The sequence below is a fragment of the Vidua macroura genome, chromosome 6 (assembly GCF_024509145.1).
Source record: "Vidua macroura isolate BioBank_ID:100142 chromosome 6, ASM2450914v1, whole genome shotgun sequence".
NCBI lineage: Eukaryota > Metazoa > Chordata > Aves > Passeriformes > Viduidae > Vidua > Vidua macroura.
Genome location: NC_071576.1, coordinates 38957488 through 38972839, shown reverse-complemented (window position 1 = coordinate 38972839; position 15352 = coordinate 38957488). Strand labels below are relative to the sequence as shown.

Below are 15352 nucleotides of genomic sequence, written 5' to 3'. Positions count from 1 at the left end.
GTCAAGTGAGACTTGGACATGTGTAGGTACAAACATTGTCACTTAATGACAAGCTGGAGTTTCTCAATTTACGCTATGAATAGCTCTTCCCTGCGTGTGCTGAGGCCAGAGCAAACTCAGAGTGAAGGCGCTTCCTGGAACACATTTGCTGCTCAGTTTTGTCTTCTTTCAGACACTGTCACCTGTGGTAGAGTTTAATTTCAAAACTGATCTCACTGCTTATCAGTTTGGGCAAAAACTGCATCAAGCCACACCAGACAAAAGGAATCCACTGAACACTATTCTTACCTGAGTCAGATGTCAGTACCCTTCTCTTCACTCAGGAAATGTAGGGAGCAGTTTCCACCACATACTCCTAAGCAGCTTCCTTCAAAACCATTCACCCAGACTTTTTTTCTTTTCCCTCATGGGGCCAGCTGGCTCAGAACTCTGCCCATCCAACCTGGCCTTGAACACTTCTGGGATGGGGAATTCACAGCTTCTCTGGACAACCTGTTCCTGTGCCTCACCACCCTCACAGTAAAGAATTTTCTCTACTATCTAATCTAAACCTACTTTCTTTCAATTTAAAGCCCTTCCCCTTTGTCCTGTCACTACATGTTCTTGTAAATAGTCTTGCCCCATCTTTCCTCTAAGTTCCCTTCAAGTACCAGAAGGCAGCAGTTAGGTCATGCAGAAGCCTTCTCTTTTCCAGGCTGAAAAAAAATTCGAAAAAAATTATTTTCTGCAAATTGCTTTGAGATTTGTGATTTGGCTTAGAAAATCACGCTGTGAAAAGCCAGTGTCCATGAAGGAGATAGAGGAGTCCTGCAACTTCATCTACTTTATTTGAATAAAAGGAGGGAGTTCCCTGGGCCATCCCCCCGCGGGGTCTCAAGATTTTGGAGAACGCAGCCTCCTTTTATCCCAAACTCCCGACTGCGCGTTGCCCTCTTCCTTTCCCCACTGGCTGAGGTATTGGGAAGGTACAGCCTTCTCGATCCGCCTGCTACATATTCCCCTAAAGTTCAGGAGCTCGAACTGTTCGGGTTCTGCGGCAAGCTGGAGACCTCCACGGCCACTGCTCCAGCACCGGGCCGGTTCTTTCAGACCTGGGCGTTTGTGAAGACATTAACACCCATTTCTCCTCTTAAGTCTGGACAACCTTCACCTTGGAAGTCTAGAATAGTAACTTCCAGTCTGCTTTATACAGTCTATTGTACGTGTTGGCTTACATTCATTCTGTTAAGAACACTTTTCCAGTATCCCACACCTCTCTAAGCTTAATTATGCAGATTTTAATTCTGGGCCGGGGCGCTGCCCCGCTGTTCTCGGGGCTCGACTGCTCTCGCCTGCCCTCCGTCACCCCCGGGCGGCGGTGGAAGACCTCGTCGCTCGGCTGGCGCTGCCTGGCGGCGTTCTAGCCTCGGCTGCTCGGGCCTTGGTCCCGCGCTCGGCGCCGCCGCCGTTGGGCCCCGCTCGGCGCTCGGCTGGCCCGCCTGGCCGGAGCTCGGCGCGGCGGCGGCGACGACCGACCCCGGGGCCGCTCCGCCCGCCCGGCCCGGCCCGGCCCGGCCCCGCTCCGCTCCGGCCCCGCCGCTGCAGGTACGCTCCGGGCCTACGCGCGCCGCCGGCCCCGCGCCGAGGCCGCGCCGCAGCTCCCGGCCGGGCGCGGCCGGCCCCGCGGCGGCGCCCCGGAAGGCGGCGGTACCGACCCGTGTGAGGCCGCGGCGGGTGGAGCGCGGTCGGGAGGGAGTCGGGAGTCGCTGCCGGGGCCTCTGTACTGGAGTTCCGGGACCGCGGCCTTACGGTGGGGGGAGCGGGCAGGCCGGCGCGCTGCCCCGGGCCGGGCGCCGCCGCGGGAGGGGGAAACCCGCGGCGCTGCCTCCCGCCGGCCGGCGGGGACGGGAGCCCCGGGGAGAGCGTCCCCAGTCCCAGCGAGGAGCCCGTGCCACGCTGCCGCCCTCTTGAGCGTGTCTCAAGCCGGATTTTCTGTCCCAGCTTGGGCGCTTGGTGCTTCGCCGTCCGTCGCCCCTCTTGCTGCCCCCACGGCACCGTCCGGGGCCCGTGGTCCGGGTTCGGTCCGGTTGCGTTCTGGGGCTGTTGCTTCGAGATGTTTTTTATTGTTGGTGGTGTTTTCCGGCCTTACCCGGATAAAATGTGCAGCAAGCGTTGTCTGCTCTATCTCCCCTGTTTTTCTTCGTGTGTTGCAGAACACTTGCTTGTGAAAGTAGTGTTTGGCATAAAATGCATTCAGGTGTGCCTCCAGTTACGTCTTGTCCTGTGAGGAAACGAACCCAGCTAATTCACCAGCTATGGGAATGTTTTTGTTGCCATCTACCATATTTTTCCTGCCAACACATAAATTTCTGTAGTGTTCGTGTAGTGTTTTTTGGATTACTTGTGATCCTGTCAATACCATGCATTCAGCTGCCTTTGGAAAGCAATTTTTCCTGTACTAAATCAGCATTTCATCTTCAAGAGATCCTTTAGGTGGTTACGAGTAGCTTTTCTCACTACACATTTCAAGTATTGTTCCGTGGTGATAGATGGATTCAAGAATTGTTATCTAGATGCAGGCCCGTCTTCAAGAAGATAGATTATATGAAGTCTGTAAATATGGTCAGTGCTCAGTGCTGCTCTGAATGAAGTTCAGTTCTCCTCTGTATGAAGTGTTCTTTAGTCTTTATTTAAAAACCCAGTGTGTTTTTCTGTATTTGTCCTTGTTTACTGCTCCACCCAGCTTGGTGTCCTCTGCAAATGTCATCTGGCTTCTTTGCCTTTGCCACTCCCATCCTCTTTCAAATTACTGATGGGAATGTTAAAAAGGGACCTAAGAATGACCTGCTGGTAATGTGCACTTATTGCCAGTCCATTACTGGTCTCTTAAGTTTGTTGTTGGGTCAGTTTTCAGAATGTGGTATGAGGTTAAACCCATGCAGATTTGAATGCCTTATGGATGATGCAGGCAACAGGACCTGAAATCTCTGCTAAGTTTAAAACCCTTTCTTGTGTTCTGAAGGACTGTTGTAATGCATTTCCTAACGTTAATAACTCTTCAGTGTAGCTTCTGTGCCAGTTCTGGAGTTCACAACTGCTGCTTCTCTGGGTAATTTTATTTAAAAAAATTAGTTCATTTCAATTTTGGTGGTCAGAAATAAGTGTGTTTTTTTTGTGGCAGTGTGTCTCTTAAAGAACAGGGCTGTCCACTAGCATTTATATTTTTCCTGATGCTTAGAATGAGGAATGTATTTGGATCCAAATGTCTGGACATGTCTTTTCAGATTGAGTTGCTGGGAGTTTCTGCCGAATGTTTACTTTGTAGACAGCTTCTTCTCAGTTTTCTTTCTTTTGCCCTTTTCTGAGTCATAACTGACCCTCTAGATTCTTGTTGGGTTGTTTCCTACTTTTCCATTTTCCGAGCAGCACTTTTAACTTTTATGCAGCTGTAACAACCAGTTCTAAAGAAGGCAAGCAATGATCCAGTCTGCTGGTATCCCTCTGCCAGAAGTTTGGCATTTGAATAAATATTTTTTTAAGAAACTTCTGGAAAGAAACTCTAGTACTATTCTTTTATGCCATGATTAGCAAACTGACTGAACTCATGGGTCTTGCAGAGTTATTGTTGATGGGAATATTTACTACTAATGCAAGCAGCACTAAGGTACTTTTTTTCCCCTGTTGAGTTTCTGGGGGCCTGATAAAGGGCATAGTGCATGATAATAGTTACCTTGTGTGTTTTGTGTTAGTAGCCCTGCGCTATCCTAGGAAGGAGGGTGATAGAAACAAAATATTAGTAAGGGAAGGACAGAAGAATTTTGTTTTACAAATGTGAATGACAATGTGATATGCAGTGGAAGATGATTAATATTAAAAATATTTTAGTGGAAGGTTATTGCAGGATATAGTAGTTGCCTAATGAAAGACCCATTGGTTGGGTTGCTTGAAACTAGAGGAGACCTCTTTCCTCTACAAGAGGAAGCAGTACTTGTCTGCATCTCAGTTGGTTGCTAGGAATTCTGATTGGGATTGTTGTCTAGTAGCTGTTTGTTGTCTCCAGTTTTTGTAAACTGTTTGTTGAAGGGGATGATGAGGTGTCAGGCTTAAACATGGAGAGCATCATCTTAATCCATGTGCTCGCTCAGCTCCACTTCACATGTTCTCAGTGAGGTGTTTTGGGTTGTCCTTGCAGAGTGATTCCTGCTTCCTTCTTCCTGTTACGTATTACTAATTCTTCACCTTGAGCAGTGCAGAATTGCTGAGAGGAGTCTCTGACTCATGTTTTGGACACTTTTCCCCCTCCCTTTATATTCCTCCCACAGACTCAGTCTAAGGCCAAGAAGGGCAATGGTGTCAAGAATTTGCTGTGTTTCTTTGTTCTGAGTCTAAATCTTCATTGTCTCCCACTTCTTCTATAATTCTGATACATCTTTGTGTGAAGACTTCAGCTTCTGTGTGGATCATTTTTCTTTTTGTCTTGTTACTGTAATTCCATGTGAGCAAGAAATTATATGACCTGTATTTTCTAAAACATGTTCTTGCTTCCAGTTGCTTTTTCTTTATTACTTGGATAAGGTGCATGTTCCTTAAGTGCAGCCTTGAATGCATAAAACACTTTGTCTTCACCTTGGGGGTATGTGATGCTGCTTCTGTAGTGTTGGCACTCCCACATTACTGTGCATTGTGTGATGTCACTTGGGGGCACTTGGCTGTGGCCCTTGAAGAACTTGATGAGCTTGAAGAATCTTGATGTGACTATTAATGTAAATAATGGGATTTTGAATTGAGAATTCCTTTGCATTTCTGTCTAAATAAGAATAATTTTTAGGGGGTTAATCTGAATTCTGTATTGCTCTGGCTTTCTCTTCTCTCTGTCCCTCATTTCCTGCTGTGTATAGTACTTAACGAAAGATGCTATGGTTTGAGTATGGAATTGTGGAAACCAACTCTTAATCTTCCAGATCTCAGTTCTGCTGTTTGACTTACCTTACAGCTTTGTGAAATTATATTCTCTTCCTATCTTCTGAATTGAAACTAATATCTCTCTTCTCAAGAATTCATTAAGTTTATGTGGAAGTTGTAATAATAGTTATGAAAGTGCTCCATATTCTCATTGATAAATGAAACTGTCAGACTCCAGACATGGGTGATCACTTAGATTTTTTATTATTATTACTACTTCCCTTTTTATATTTACCATTCATTTCCTGACCTTTAGGAGTTCATATCTGCAAGTTTCTCTTCCATGTCTTCATCATTTTGCTGTAAATAGCCAGAATTTTAATGTACTTCTTTTGTCGGAAAAGTTCTTTTATGTGTATGTAGCTCATTTAATCCAGACTGGGAAGACAAATTAAGATTCTAATGGCAATTAGTTACTTATTGCAGTCATACAGGATCTTGAAATGACAAAGTACAATTGACGTCTTAGTAGTGTAATTGGATTTCCTGAGCTGTTCGCAATCACAGTTTAAAACACAGCATTGAATTTTTCAATCATGAAGCACTATGACAAGTTATTTTTCTTTAGGAATCCTGTTTTATGTGTCAACACTTATTGCAGTGAGTGCAATTTAGAGCAGTGTGTCTACTGCATCTACAGAAAATGTGCTTTAGAATTACTTTCCATCTCTATCTGGCTTTAATCTAGGCAAAACTTCAGCTTACACTATAATACTTTGGGGAGTATTTAAAAACTTGGAAGAGTAAAACCAGGACCATATAATGGAAGTGCCTTCATGGTATTAGTTTTGGGTTCTCTTGGATAGTTACATCATAAACTTTCTTTCATTTCTCCTAAGTGTTTTTTTATTCTCCGTGTTAGGGGCACTTACTATAGACTGACTCTTGGTCTAATTAAATTCTTAAATTCAGCAGCTTTTTTTTTCTTAAGCATAATCAAGCACACAAGTTGAAACAGAACAAAATAATGGGTTAGAGTTTAGCTTTTTTTATTGTTTTGATTAATCATGCTTAAGATAGTTGTTACCCATCCGTAGACTGTTTTTGTTTGTGGGTTAGCCTTGTTTAAAGATTCTAGTCCAATGTAACTTTATTTTAAATTTTTGTTCATTTTGATATTACTGCAAGGTATCTTGAAGTCTGCCCTATGTAAAATGTTTTCTGGTGTTTGGGGTTGGGGTTTTTGTTTGTTTTGTTTGTTTGTTTTTAACCCAAGAAGAGTTAATACATCTATAAACAGTCTCAGGGTTCATCTGGAACTACCACAAATGGAGTTAAGGGAAGACAAATCAAATGTTGAAGTAAATTTAGACATATATTGCTAATCAGGTATATTGCCAGAAATTCATATGGCCCTGTCATTTAAGAATGAATATAGTCCTGTTCTTCCAATTCTTATGTTTTGACCCATGCTACTATTTGGGATATGAGTCATGTCACCTGTTTTGTACTGATTTTGTTGTTGTTACAGCATTGTTGAAATGCCAGTGCTACTGGCAAACTAGGACTTACCAAACTAGGACTTCTTGAGTTGTCCTGTTTGTTAAGCTGAGTTGATGCAGTGCAAAGAGGGCAAAACAGCTTTTTAGTTTTGGTTTTACATAAATATTTTTTAAAATTTTGCTCAGGTTTTCAGGTAGAGACACAAAAAGGGTTAGTGGGAACAACATGACATTTGATATGGATTGAATCAGTATTTTCAATAAAACTGCAAGTATAAGTCAGGTCTTCTATCCTGTGTAGTGTTTCTTGGGCTTCTTACATGATATTGTTTGATGCAATTTAGGAAAATGATGGCTTCAAAATCTCCATATTGTAGAAGGGAAGGAAACACAGATTATAAACACAGATTATAAACTAGAAAGTCCCTGGAGCTGTGTGATTGCTTGTATACGTTCCAAATTATGTTCTAGGCATCTGATTTGTTCTTGGAGATCTCCTGTCTGGGTGTCAGAACCAGATTTTATTGTTTTATCAATGAAGTGCCTGCAAAAGGAGGGGCTGTGTAGTTCATAGTCCTTGGCAAGATATTTGGTTGTTTTCAGTGGGCACTTTTTGCTCTTTTGAGCTTCTGAAAAGCACAAGGGATCTTGGAAGGCAGTTTGCTTCAAAACTAAGCTGTGTAAGATACAAGGGAAACCGACTTGTAGAAAATCCTTAGAGGAAATAGCCTGTCTTTTGACTGCAGCCTTCATTAGGGTCACTGTCAGCAAAGATAGAGCATTTGGGCTGTAGTGCTGCATATACTGTTTTCATGCCTGTTTGATGATCTGATTGCTTTTGGAGAACCCACCCACATGTGCAATAGTGGGAATGTTAAATTATTGCTAATATTCATTAAATGAATCTTAAATTACTAACATTTGTTAAATGCAATAAACAGTCCTCTTGGAATTTTTAATGTGTTGCTAGTGTTAAAGCCTGAGATGCTGCACTTTAATTTGGAGTAACTGCAATGGCATTGTTAGGGCTGGACATGCTTCTTCAGAACAGACGTTTTTGAAAACAGAAGTAACTCTGGCTTGCAAGATAGGTAGGCGCCTGGCCAGAGATGGGGGACTTGAATGTAATAATCTGTTTCCTCTTCTTTTCTAGAGACAAGTTTGCTTGGGGTTTTGCAGGACAGTGACATGCCTTATTGTTCACCACAGTTTTGCTTTTGTTGTGTTTTAAGTCCTTTTTTTCCCCATGCATATTCTTTTAATACAAAGTATATAGCCTTGGCCCATCAGCTATGTGTGGATCATGGCTGTTTTACACTCAATACATTATGGAAGTCTTAAAACTGACAAAGGGACTTGGAGACCAAAACTACTGGCATGTGCTTTTTTTCCTCTGGTTCTTAAAGGGAGTCTTATAAATGCATTCTCTCTGTGGAACCCAGATTGCAACGTCAGTGACAGCTTTAATATTTCACTTCGTATTGCCTCTTTCTTCATCAATCACATGAGGTCTCTTTGGGCAGCAAAATTGTCTGAAATTATTTGGACATTTGTATCTTCTGGATAGATCTCCCATTGTAAATATAATTTACTGATTGCAGGTTTTTTTTTTTTTTTTCCTTTTTAAACACTGATGGAGCTGTTTACACTGATTCTGGGCACATGCATTAGGAAAGGCTTTTAGTGTTGGTTACAAACAACCACAAAGTTCTTTGCAGTGGTAATAGATTAGTCTGGGAGCTGAAGGCCACATGAAATAATGTTTTTCCCCCATGAAGAGTAGAATAACATGAAGGTAGTATTGCAATATTCGTCTTTGTATCAAAGCCAGCTGTGCTTCCAGCATGGTGGTACCACAATCTCCACAAAATTAATAGCAACAAAGATGGGGAAGGGGCACATTACAGAGATGATGGCCCCATCTCCTAAAGTGCTGAAGTTTTGAACTGGAATGGTGAGCCATTGCATAATGCATAAAATATCTTGACCTATTTTTTAGAGGTTCAACATCTGTAAAAGCGACAATTACAAGTAAACCTACATTACTCTAATGCTGGGAATTCTTCAGGCTTCTTCAAGGATGGCTGGTACAGAGCAAGTAAAAGGCTTGGGTTTGGGCTGTGTAATGCCCTTTCCAAAACTGTGAACAGCCCAGCTTGTTGTCCTGAAATGCCCTGAAGGGAGAAAACTCTTAAGGAAAGAAAGCTGTCGATTATAGAAAAATTTCTTGACTCTCCATTTTCAGATTTTTTTGTGGTCATCTGCATCACATTTGGGGCATCAGCTAATATTGCAGTTGGACGCTTTTGATCATCCTGATTAAGCCAACCATCCAAATCTCCCTCCCTCCCCCCAAAAACAAGTAAACAAAACAAAATAAACTCAACAACAAGAAGAAAACAGAACAATCCCAATCCCTCTTTAGGTGGTCAGCTGTTCATCAGTTTTGATAGTTGTGGGTATTTGTAATAGACACTGCTACTGAATCAGTCCACCACTCACCTGCACAGATTTAATCCAGTGAGCTGCAGGTTTTATTTATGCTGAGTTGCAAGAAGTATTTTGAAACCCCCTGCATTTAATTTAATTTAATTTAATTTAATTAACCAAACTTTGTTGGTCAGATGGCTAATGAGTAGCTGTAAATACAGTTGGTACTTCAATGCTTTATCTGCTAATGGTATTTAATAGCATGCTGTCATTATTCAGCTTATATTTGAGCAAAATATTTGGAGTTGGTGGGTATCTTTATTAGGTTAGAGAAAAAAATTCAATCCTTTAACACCCTCACAAAAAAACTCTACACAAACAAAAAAAACTAAAGGAAAAAAAAAAACAAACAAAACCCCAAAAACCCCACACCAAAACAAACTGAAGCTGAACACATAATCCAATAGAAAGGTTGAAGACTTCCTGCTAAAATGATCAAAGATAATGCCAGTGTTCACTTCATTGCCAATGCTACACTACATCTGTTTCTTCATTTGAAGGCTCTGAGTTTCTTTGCCTGTCTGAAGTGTTGCTGAATGTGTAACCAGGTAGAGAAGCAGTTACTGTGTTCAGGCTAATTCAGAAAAAGGATGAAGTTTGGCCCCCAAAGGGATACTGGAATCTCAGCATCACTCAAGAAGGATACATTCAGTGTTTTCTGAAGGGATCCCAGTTTTTAAAAATGTTGAGCAGGTTAGCAGGGTACTGTGAAGGCATTAGAGCCCTGGGTGTTTCCTTAGTTTACTTTTAAAATGGGATAAAGACATGAGTCAGAAGAAGCTGGAAAAATGAGGTACAGTCCCTGAGGGAAAATCATGAAGTTAAATGCTCAGGCTCACATATGAAGTGTTTGTTATAGGCAGATTAGTTGAATAAATTAGGACACACATGCAGAGATTTAGATAAGCTGTCTTAAGGTATGCACTTGGTTTTATATAGTGGAGATGACTTGGTCGTTGAAACTAGAACTTCACTGATTGCAGTTGTAGGAGTTATCTCCCCATTTATTTTACAATATGTAAACTTGTCCATGGCATGAATAAACTTAAAGCCGTTTGTTAAACCTCTTGTTTTTCTTGTTGCTATTGTACTTTAGGGAACATTGGTTCTGATAGGACTGAAATGTTGCTAGGTTGTCACAGCTTGTTCTTTCTTATGAGTGATTGTTATCCTGCTTGTAAATTACCATGATCTCAAGTTATTTATCTGGTTTGTCCTTCACAGCTATTGAAAGGCTGCTCCAAAGTTTAAATCTTTTTGAACTTCCAGCTTATTCCAGCTGCAGGACCTGTCTTCCATTGGTGTCCTGTTTATGTGTTTATTCTTGGGTTGTTGTAGTCCAAATTCCTTGAATACATGCATATAGAATATTCAGCTACTGTTTTCTTAATTTTACCAGATTAAGGGTTAAACTAGATGTACAGTTTCCTCCTGTAAAGTAGATTTTTTGTTGCCTGTATGGTTCTGAGTTGTCCCTCTCCTCCATTCTGCTTACAGTCTGAATCTTGTCATTTCTGAACATGGGTGCCTGGGGCTGTTTGCAGAATCCGGATCAGGATTTATCAGCATTTAGCTAAAGAAGATTTTTAGTTTAGGGATTCCTGTCTTACATTATGCTTTTGGATGTATCTATTCCAGTTATCCTTCTAGCTTTTTTGGATCTGGGCTTTTTTAAGCTGTACAGTTATTTTTAAGAATTCTCATTCAGTATATCTTTGGTTTTTATGTTGCTTTCCAGTAAGGCTTTGATTTTGTGGAATAATTCCTACCTAATGTTTGGCTAACTTTCACAGAATCTCAAAAGAAGGCTTATTGTGTACCATGGAGTTCAGCTTCTCTGAAATACATGATGCCCATGCTGTTCACATTAAGCAACAGGGAATTTCCAGCTAGCTCGAAATTCACTGTGGAGAATTTCCTTTCTAGGAAAATGGATGTCTTTACTTGTTAATTACTTCAGTACTATTTATTTTACATCTACAAATAAAAACTGGTGTGCTTTTTTGGAACTCATTTTCCTGGCTTATCTCTTTAGACAGCTCCTCTCTATAAGCTGCAGCTGTCTTAAATGATCTGTTCAGGAGGGTTTTTTTAGGGAGAGTGGGAGGAAAGAAAATACTGCTACTGACCATTCTGAGTTCTGTCATTTAACAATTTGTCTCTTGTGCACGTAAACCTTTTTTCTTCTTTATGTGTTTTTTTCTTTTTAAATTGCTATTTCCTTCTCTATTGAATATTGATGGTTTTGTTCAGTGTAACATGAACTGAGTCAGGTTTGTCTTTAGATCTTCATGTTATCAAGAGATGGCAGAGTCGTATGCACACTGCTGGGATCAGAAGGTAATAGCATTGCAGCAGAGTTTCTTGATTTATCTGTTCTAAGAAACTTTTCTAGAGAGCTTTTTGTGGCAAACTCCATTGTATGACATCACTGAAAAGCTGTGTGACTTGGTTGCTATTAGGGTAATTATATTATATATTTATTATATTTATTTAGCTTTTTTTTTTAATAGACAGTGGGTATTAAAGCTTTCCTTTGCAGCTCAAAAAGCATTATTTTTTGCCAGTGTGCATTACTTGGGTGAACTGTTGTTCTAAGAGCAAAGCAGATTGAAAGGTATTGTGCAGACATTGGAATAGTTTTGGTGAAGTTGTCCCATACATCATTGTTTTCATATTTTGTAATCTGTTGATGGAGTTGGAAATAATTTGGACTTGAGGTCTGTCAATTGTCTGACCTTTACAGTTTGGCCTGTTACTGAAATTTTACTAGTTCCTGGGAGGTTCCTCTGTCATACTGTCAATTTGGTAATACTGTTCCTCTGGCTTTCAGACACCCTTCCCAGATAGGACCTAAGTCTTCAAGGTGTAAAGACTGTATCTTCATAAATCTTTTTTCCTTTATTATATATGGCAAGAGATGAAGGGAAGGAAAAGAATTTGAAGTCCAATTTTTAATTCTCCGTATGTCTAATGTGCCTAGGGCACGTGTACAAGGGAAGAACTGGATGCTTTCAGAGCAATTTTTGGCTGCAGAAATGTCAAGATGGGGCCTTGATAATGGAAGAAGGTAGCAAAGGCTGTGTAAGAAGAAAGATTTGTCTCTCAAATCTAGTATTTTTGGGATTTAAAGCTTTTACTTTGGGTAGTCAAGGTAAAAGCTGCCTTCCTTATCAGTCTCTTACCTTTTTAGGTTTCCGTGAAGACAAACAACTGAAATGTGGATAGCTTATTCGTAGCTTGGTGGTGGTTGTCATCTGGAACCTGCTGGTGTCTCCTCTCAGTCGCAGGCGTGGTGTTGGCAACTGAGAGCCATGAAGGTTGTCCCAGAGAAGAATGCTGTCCGCATCCTTTGGGGTAGGGAACGGGGCACCCAAGCCTTGGGTGCTCAGCGGCTTCTGCAGGAGCTGGTGGAGGATAAAACTCGATGGATGAAATGGGAGGGCAAGGTAAGGTTGTGGGATAGAGCTGCATAGCTTGATCTTGGAATGGGGGAAGGGAGGCAGAGATTTGAAATAAATTGTCTTGTGATTATACCTTTGATGTGTTACACTTGATATGCTCTCTGGCTCTGTTCAGTTCCTGCAGTGATGTGATACTAGATATGTTCCTGCAGCGGGTTCCCCTTGTTGTCTGTGTGGCTTACAGTTAAAGTATGATCATATGACTCTTGCAACACTTCCTGCTTTGTTGGCTTTTTCAGAAAGTTGAGTTACCAGACAGTCCACGCTCCACCTTCTTGCTGGCGTTTAGTCCAGACAGGTAATTAACTCCTAGTTCGTTCCCTGTTTCAGCAGTCTCCCTACACTTACAAAAGTGATGGAGGCTTGTGCCCATTGAGTTGTCCAGTCCTGAACAGCCGAGTGAAACTTCTGGTTCCTGACACGCATGGATGGAACGTGTGCACCTTCCTAATCTCACAGCTTCGAGCATAGTTGGTGTTTAATTTCTGAGGTACCCAGGTGATACAAAGTTCTAAGGAAAAAGAATCTCTGCAGACACCATGGGATTCCATAAGAAACTAAAGGGAGTAAAGGGTGTTTTAATACAACATGCCCAAATGATATGACACATTCACTGGGATATCTAGGAATAAAGAACAGAGCAGAATGATGTGTGTATTGGAAGCAGAAATGGAGGTGGGATCTCTGATAGTATCACTTGATTTGACAGTGGTTGAGATGGTGTGGAGAGTTGGGAATATTTATTTGCCCCAGACTGAACATGTCAGTCAGGAGTGCCTTCTGAGCTGCATGTTCACTCTGACGTTCAAGGTCAAGTTTGTGCTTGCAGATTCAGATGAGCTCATGTTTGCATGGATCCTGAAATCTGTCTACAGAAAGCTTTTGATATTGGTGCAACAGTAGCCTCTTACCCTTTGAGCTCTGTGTGGGAGAGCTGCTGGGCTAAGTATGAACAGACCCTGTTGAGATGAAGCTAACCATGGTCTAATTTTGCTGTATTCTTCTCATGCTAATGTTTGTCATACCTTCTGCATTCCCAGGACCCTAATGGCTTCCACACATGTGAACCACAACATCTACATCACAGAGGTGAAAACGGGCAAGTGTGTTCATTCCTTGGTTGGACATCGCCGCACTCCCTGGTGTGTCACCTTCCATCCCACCATCCCAGGCCTCATTGCTTCAGGATGCCTAGATGGGGAGGTTAGAATTTGGGATTTACATGTAAGTCTTTCCTGAAATATATGCTCCTTTGATATTTGGTGGGTGGTGACTTTTTTTGGCTGAGTTTGTTTTTCCACATGTTACCTGGTAAGAGAGCTGTTTGGAAGTTTTTCTGGGACCTGTGTGTAAAAGCATAGAACAGACCGTAGCCATCCTCTTCTCTCTAGAGAGGAGGTGACAGATTCTTCATTCAGTCCTGCCAGGTAGGTCATGCTTCTTAGCAGCACCTGTTTCATTGATTGCAGTGGTAGAGGTAATGCTGGAGAACACTGTGCAAGGTGCCTGTTTAGCCTTTGTGAGAGACATGCTGTTTGTTATTCCACTGAGCATATCTGAACTGTTCATTAAAGAATCTGCTGCTCTACAGAGTTTGGTAAATGGCACAGAGACAAAGCACATGGGCTTGTCTGTTTTTTTTTTTTTTTTTTTTAATGAAGAATTTTTACAGGTTGCTTGAGACACACTTACCTACAGAAATACATCTGTGGTCATTGTTGCAAGTAGTGTTACATTTTAGAGCTGGTGCATGACCTCGTATGGGATCGGCTGTTGTCAAGACAGCACCTCACTTGCAATGCTCTAGGCAGGCTGGGAGGCATGGCAAGTACATGGAAACTTAATGATGGCAAACGTTGTGATAAACTGCTTGTGGTTCTTGACTCCTCACTCTAGGGTGGAAGTGAGAGCTGGTTCACAGATAGCAACAATGCCATTGCATCACTTGCTTTTCATCCTACGGCTCAGCTCTTGCTGATTGCCACTGCCAATGAGATACATTTCTGGGACTGGAGTCGTCGGGAACCTTTTGCAGTGGTGAAAACGGCCAGTGAAATGGAGCGGGTCAGGTGAGCTCCTGCTTCAGGGTGAAAAGTATACTTTTGTGTGAAAAATGGTCAGGTTTAGAAACTGTATGTAAGGTTCCTCTGGGATGCTGCACCCTCTGCACTCAGGCAGTGAAGTGTTGCTTGCAGCTCCTTGACTCAACTGGTAGAAAACCAGTTCTGTGGGCAGAAAGAAAAAGCAATTGAAAGTAATAGATCAACTTGGTTGTTCATATTTGTAATAGGGCATGTGTCCATTAAATGTCCAGAATCTACTTCATGTTGATTTGTAAGCTTAGTAATTAAACTTGTCAGCCATAAGGATGAGAAAATGCAGGAACTGCTGGAACAAAATGCTGAGCTATTACTTTGGCACACTTGTAGAGGAAACTGGATTGCTGGAAACCTGATGCCTGCTTTTGAGCAATTTAAAATAAGACAACAATGTGGCATCAAGGCATGTTAATCTCTCCCTTTGTACCAATTCCATTTTGTAATATAAACGTGTATTCCTTTAAATTTTCTGGCTGTTTCAAATGATGCAGCAGTACTTACTTCCAGCTTTTAACTTTGCTGTAGTCTTGCTGTGGACTATAAAATAACTGCAGTCTTCAGCTAGACAGGTACATTTTCTTCTTCTTAATGCATAAACTCTTTGACATCCTTCATAAAAATATGATGGTAATGTAGTAATATTCTCATTGCAAACATGTCGTGTGGGGTTTTCTTCCCTGCTGTGTTCAGCTTCCCGTGTCAATGTGGAATGTGAACTGGTGATTGATATTCTGGCACTGCTTTTGTTTTAGGCTGGTACGGTTTGATCCCTTGGGACACTACTTGCTCACAGCAATCGTTAACCCTTCTAACCAGCAGGTAAGGGGAATGTCAGGACTTGTATTGACTGGCTAGTTAGAAGGTGCTCTATGTACTTTAGCCCTAGTCTGCTTCTAAGCAGACTTGTGCTTTTCTG

General features: G+C 41.7%; 1 protein-coding gene across 1 annotated transcript in view; it reads left to right on the top strand.

The window, feature by feature from the left end:
* Window positions 1–1555: 1555 nt before the first annotated feature.
* The window catches only part of AMBRA1 (autophagy and beclin 1 regulator 1), a 126275-nt gene continuing 112478 nt past the window's right edge, over window positions 1556–15352 (top strand). Inside the window, exons 1-6 of the mRNA XM_053980360.1 lie at window positions 1556–1584; window positions 12067–12322; window positions 12577–12635; window positions 13378–13561; window positions 14234–14406; window positions 15189–15255. Coding sequence (XP_053836335.1) covers window positions 12188–12322; window positions 12577–12635; window positions 13378–13561; window positions 14234–14406; window positions 15189–15255 — 618 coding nt within the window. The 5' untranslated portion in view covers window positions 1556–1584; window positions 12067–12187. The remainder of the gene's footprint in view (window positions 1585–12066; window positions 12323–12576; window positions 12636–13377; window positions 13562–14233; window positions 14407–15188; window positions 15256–15352) is intronic.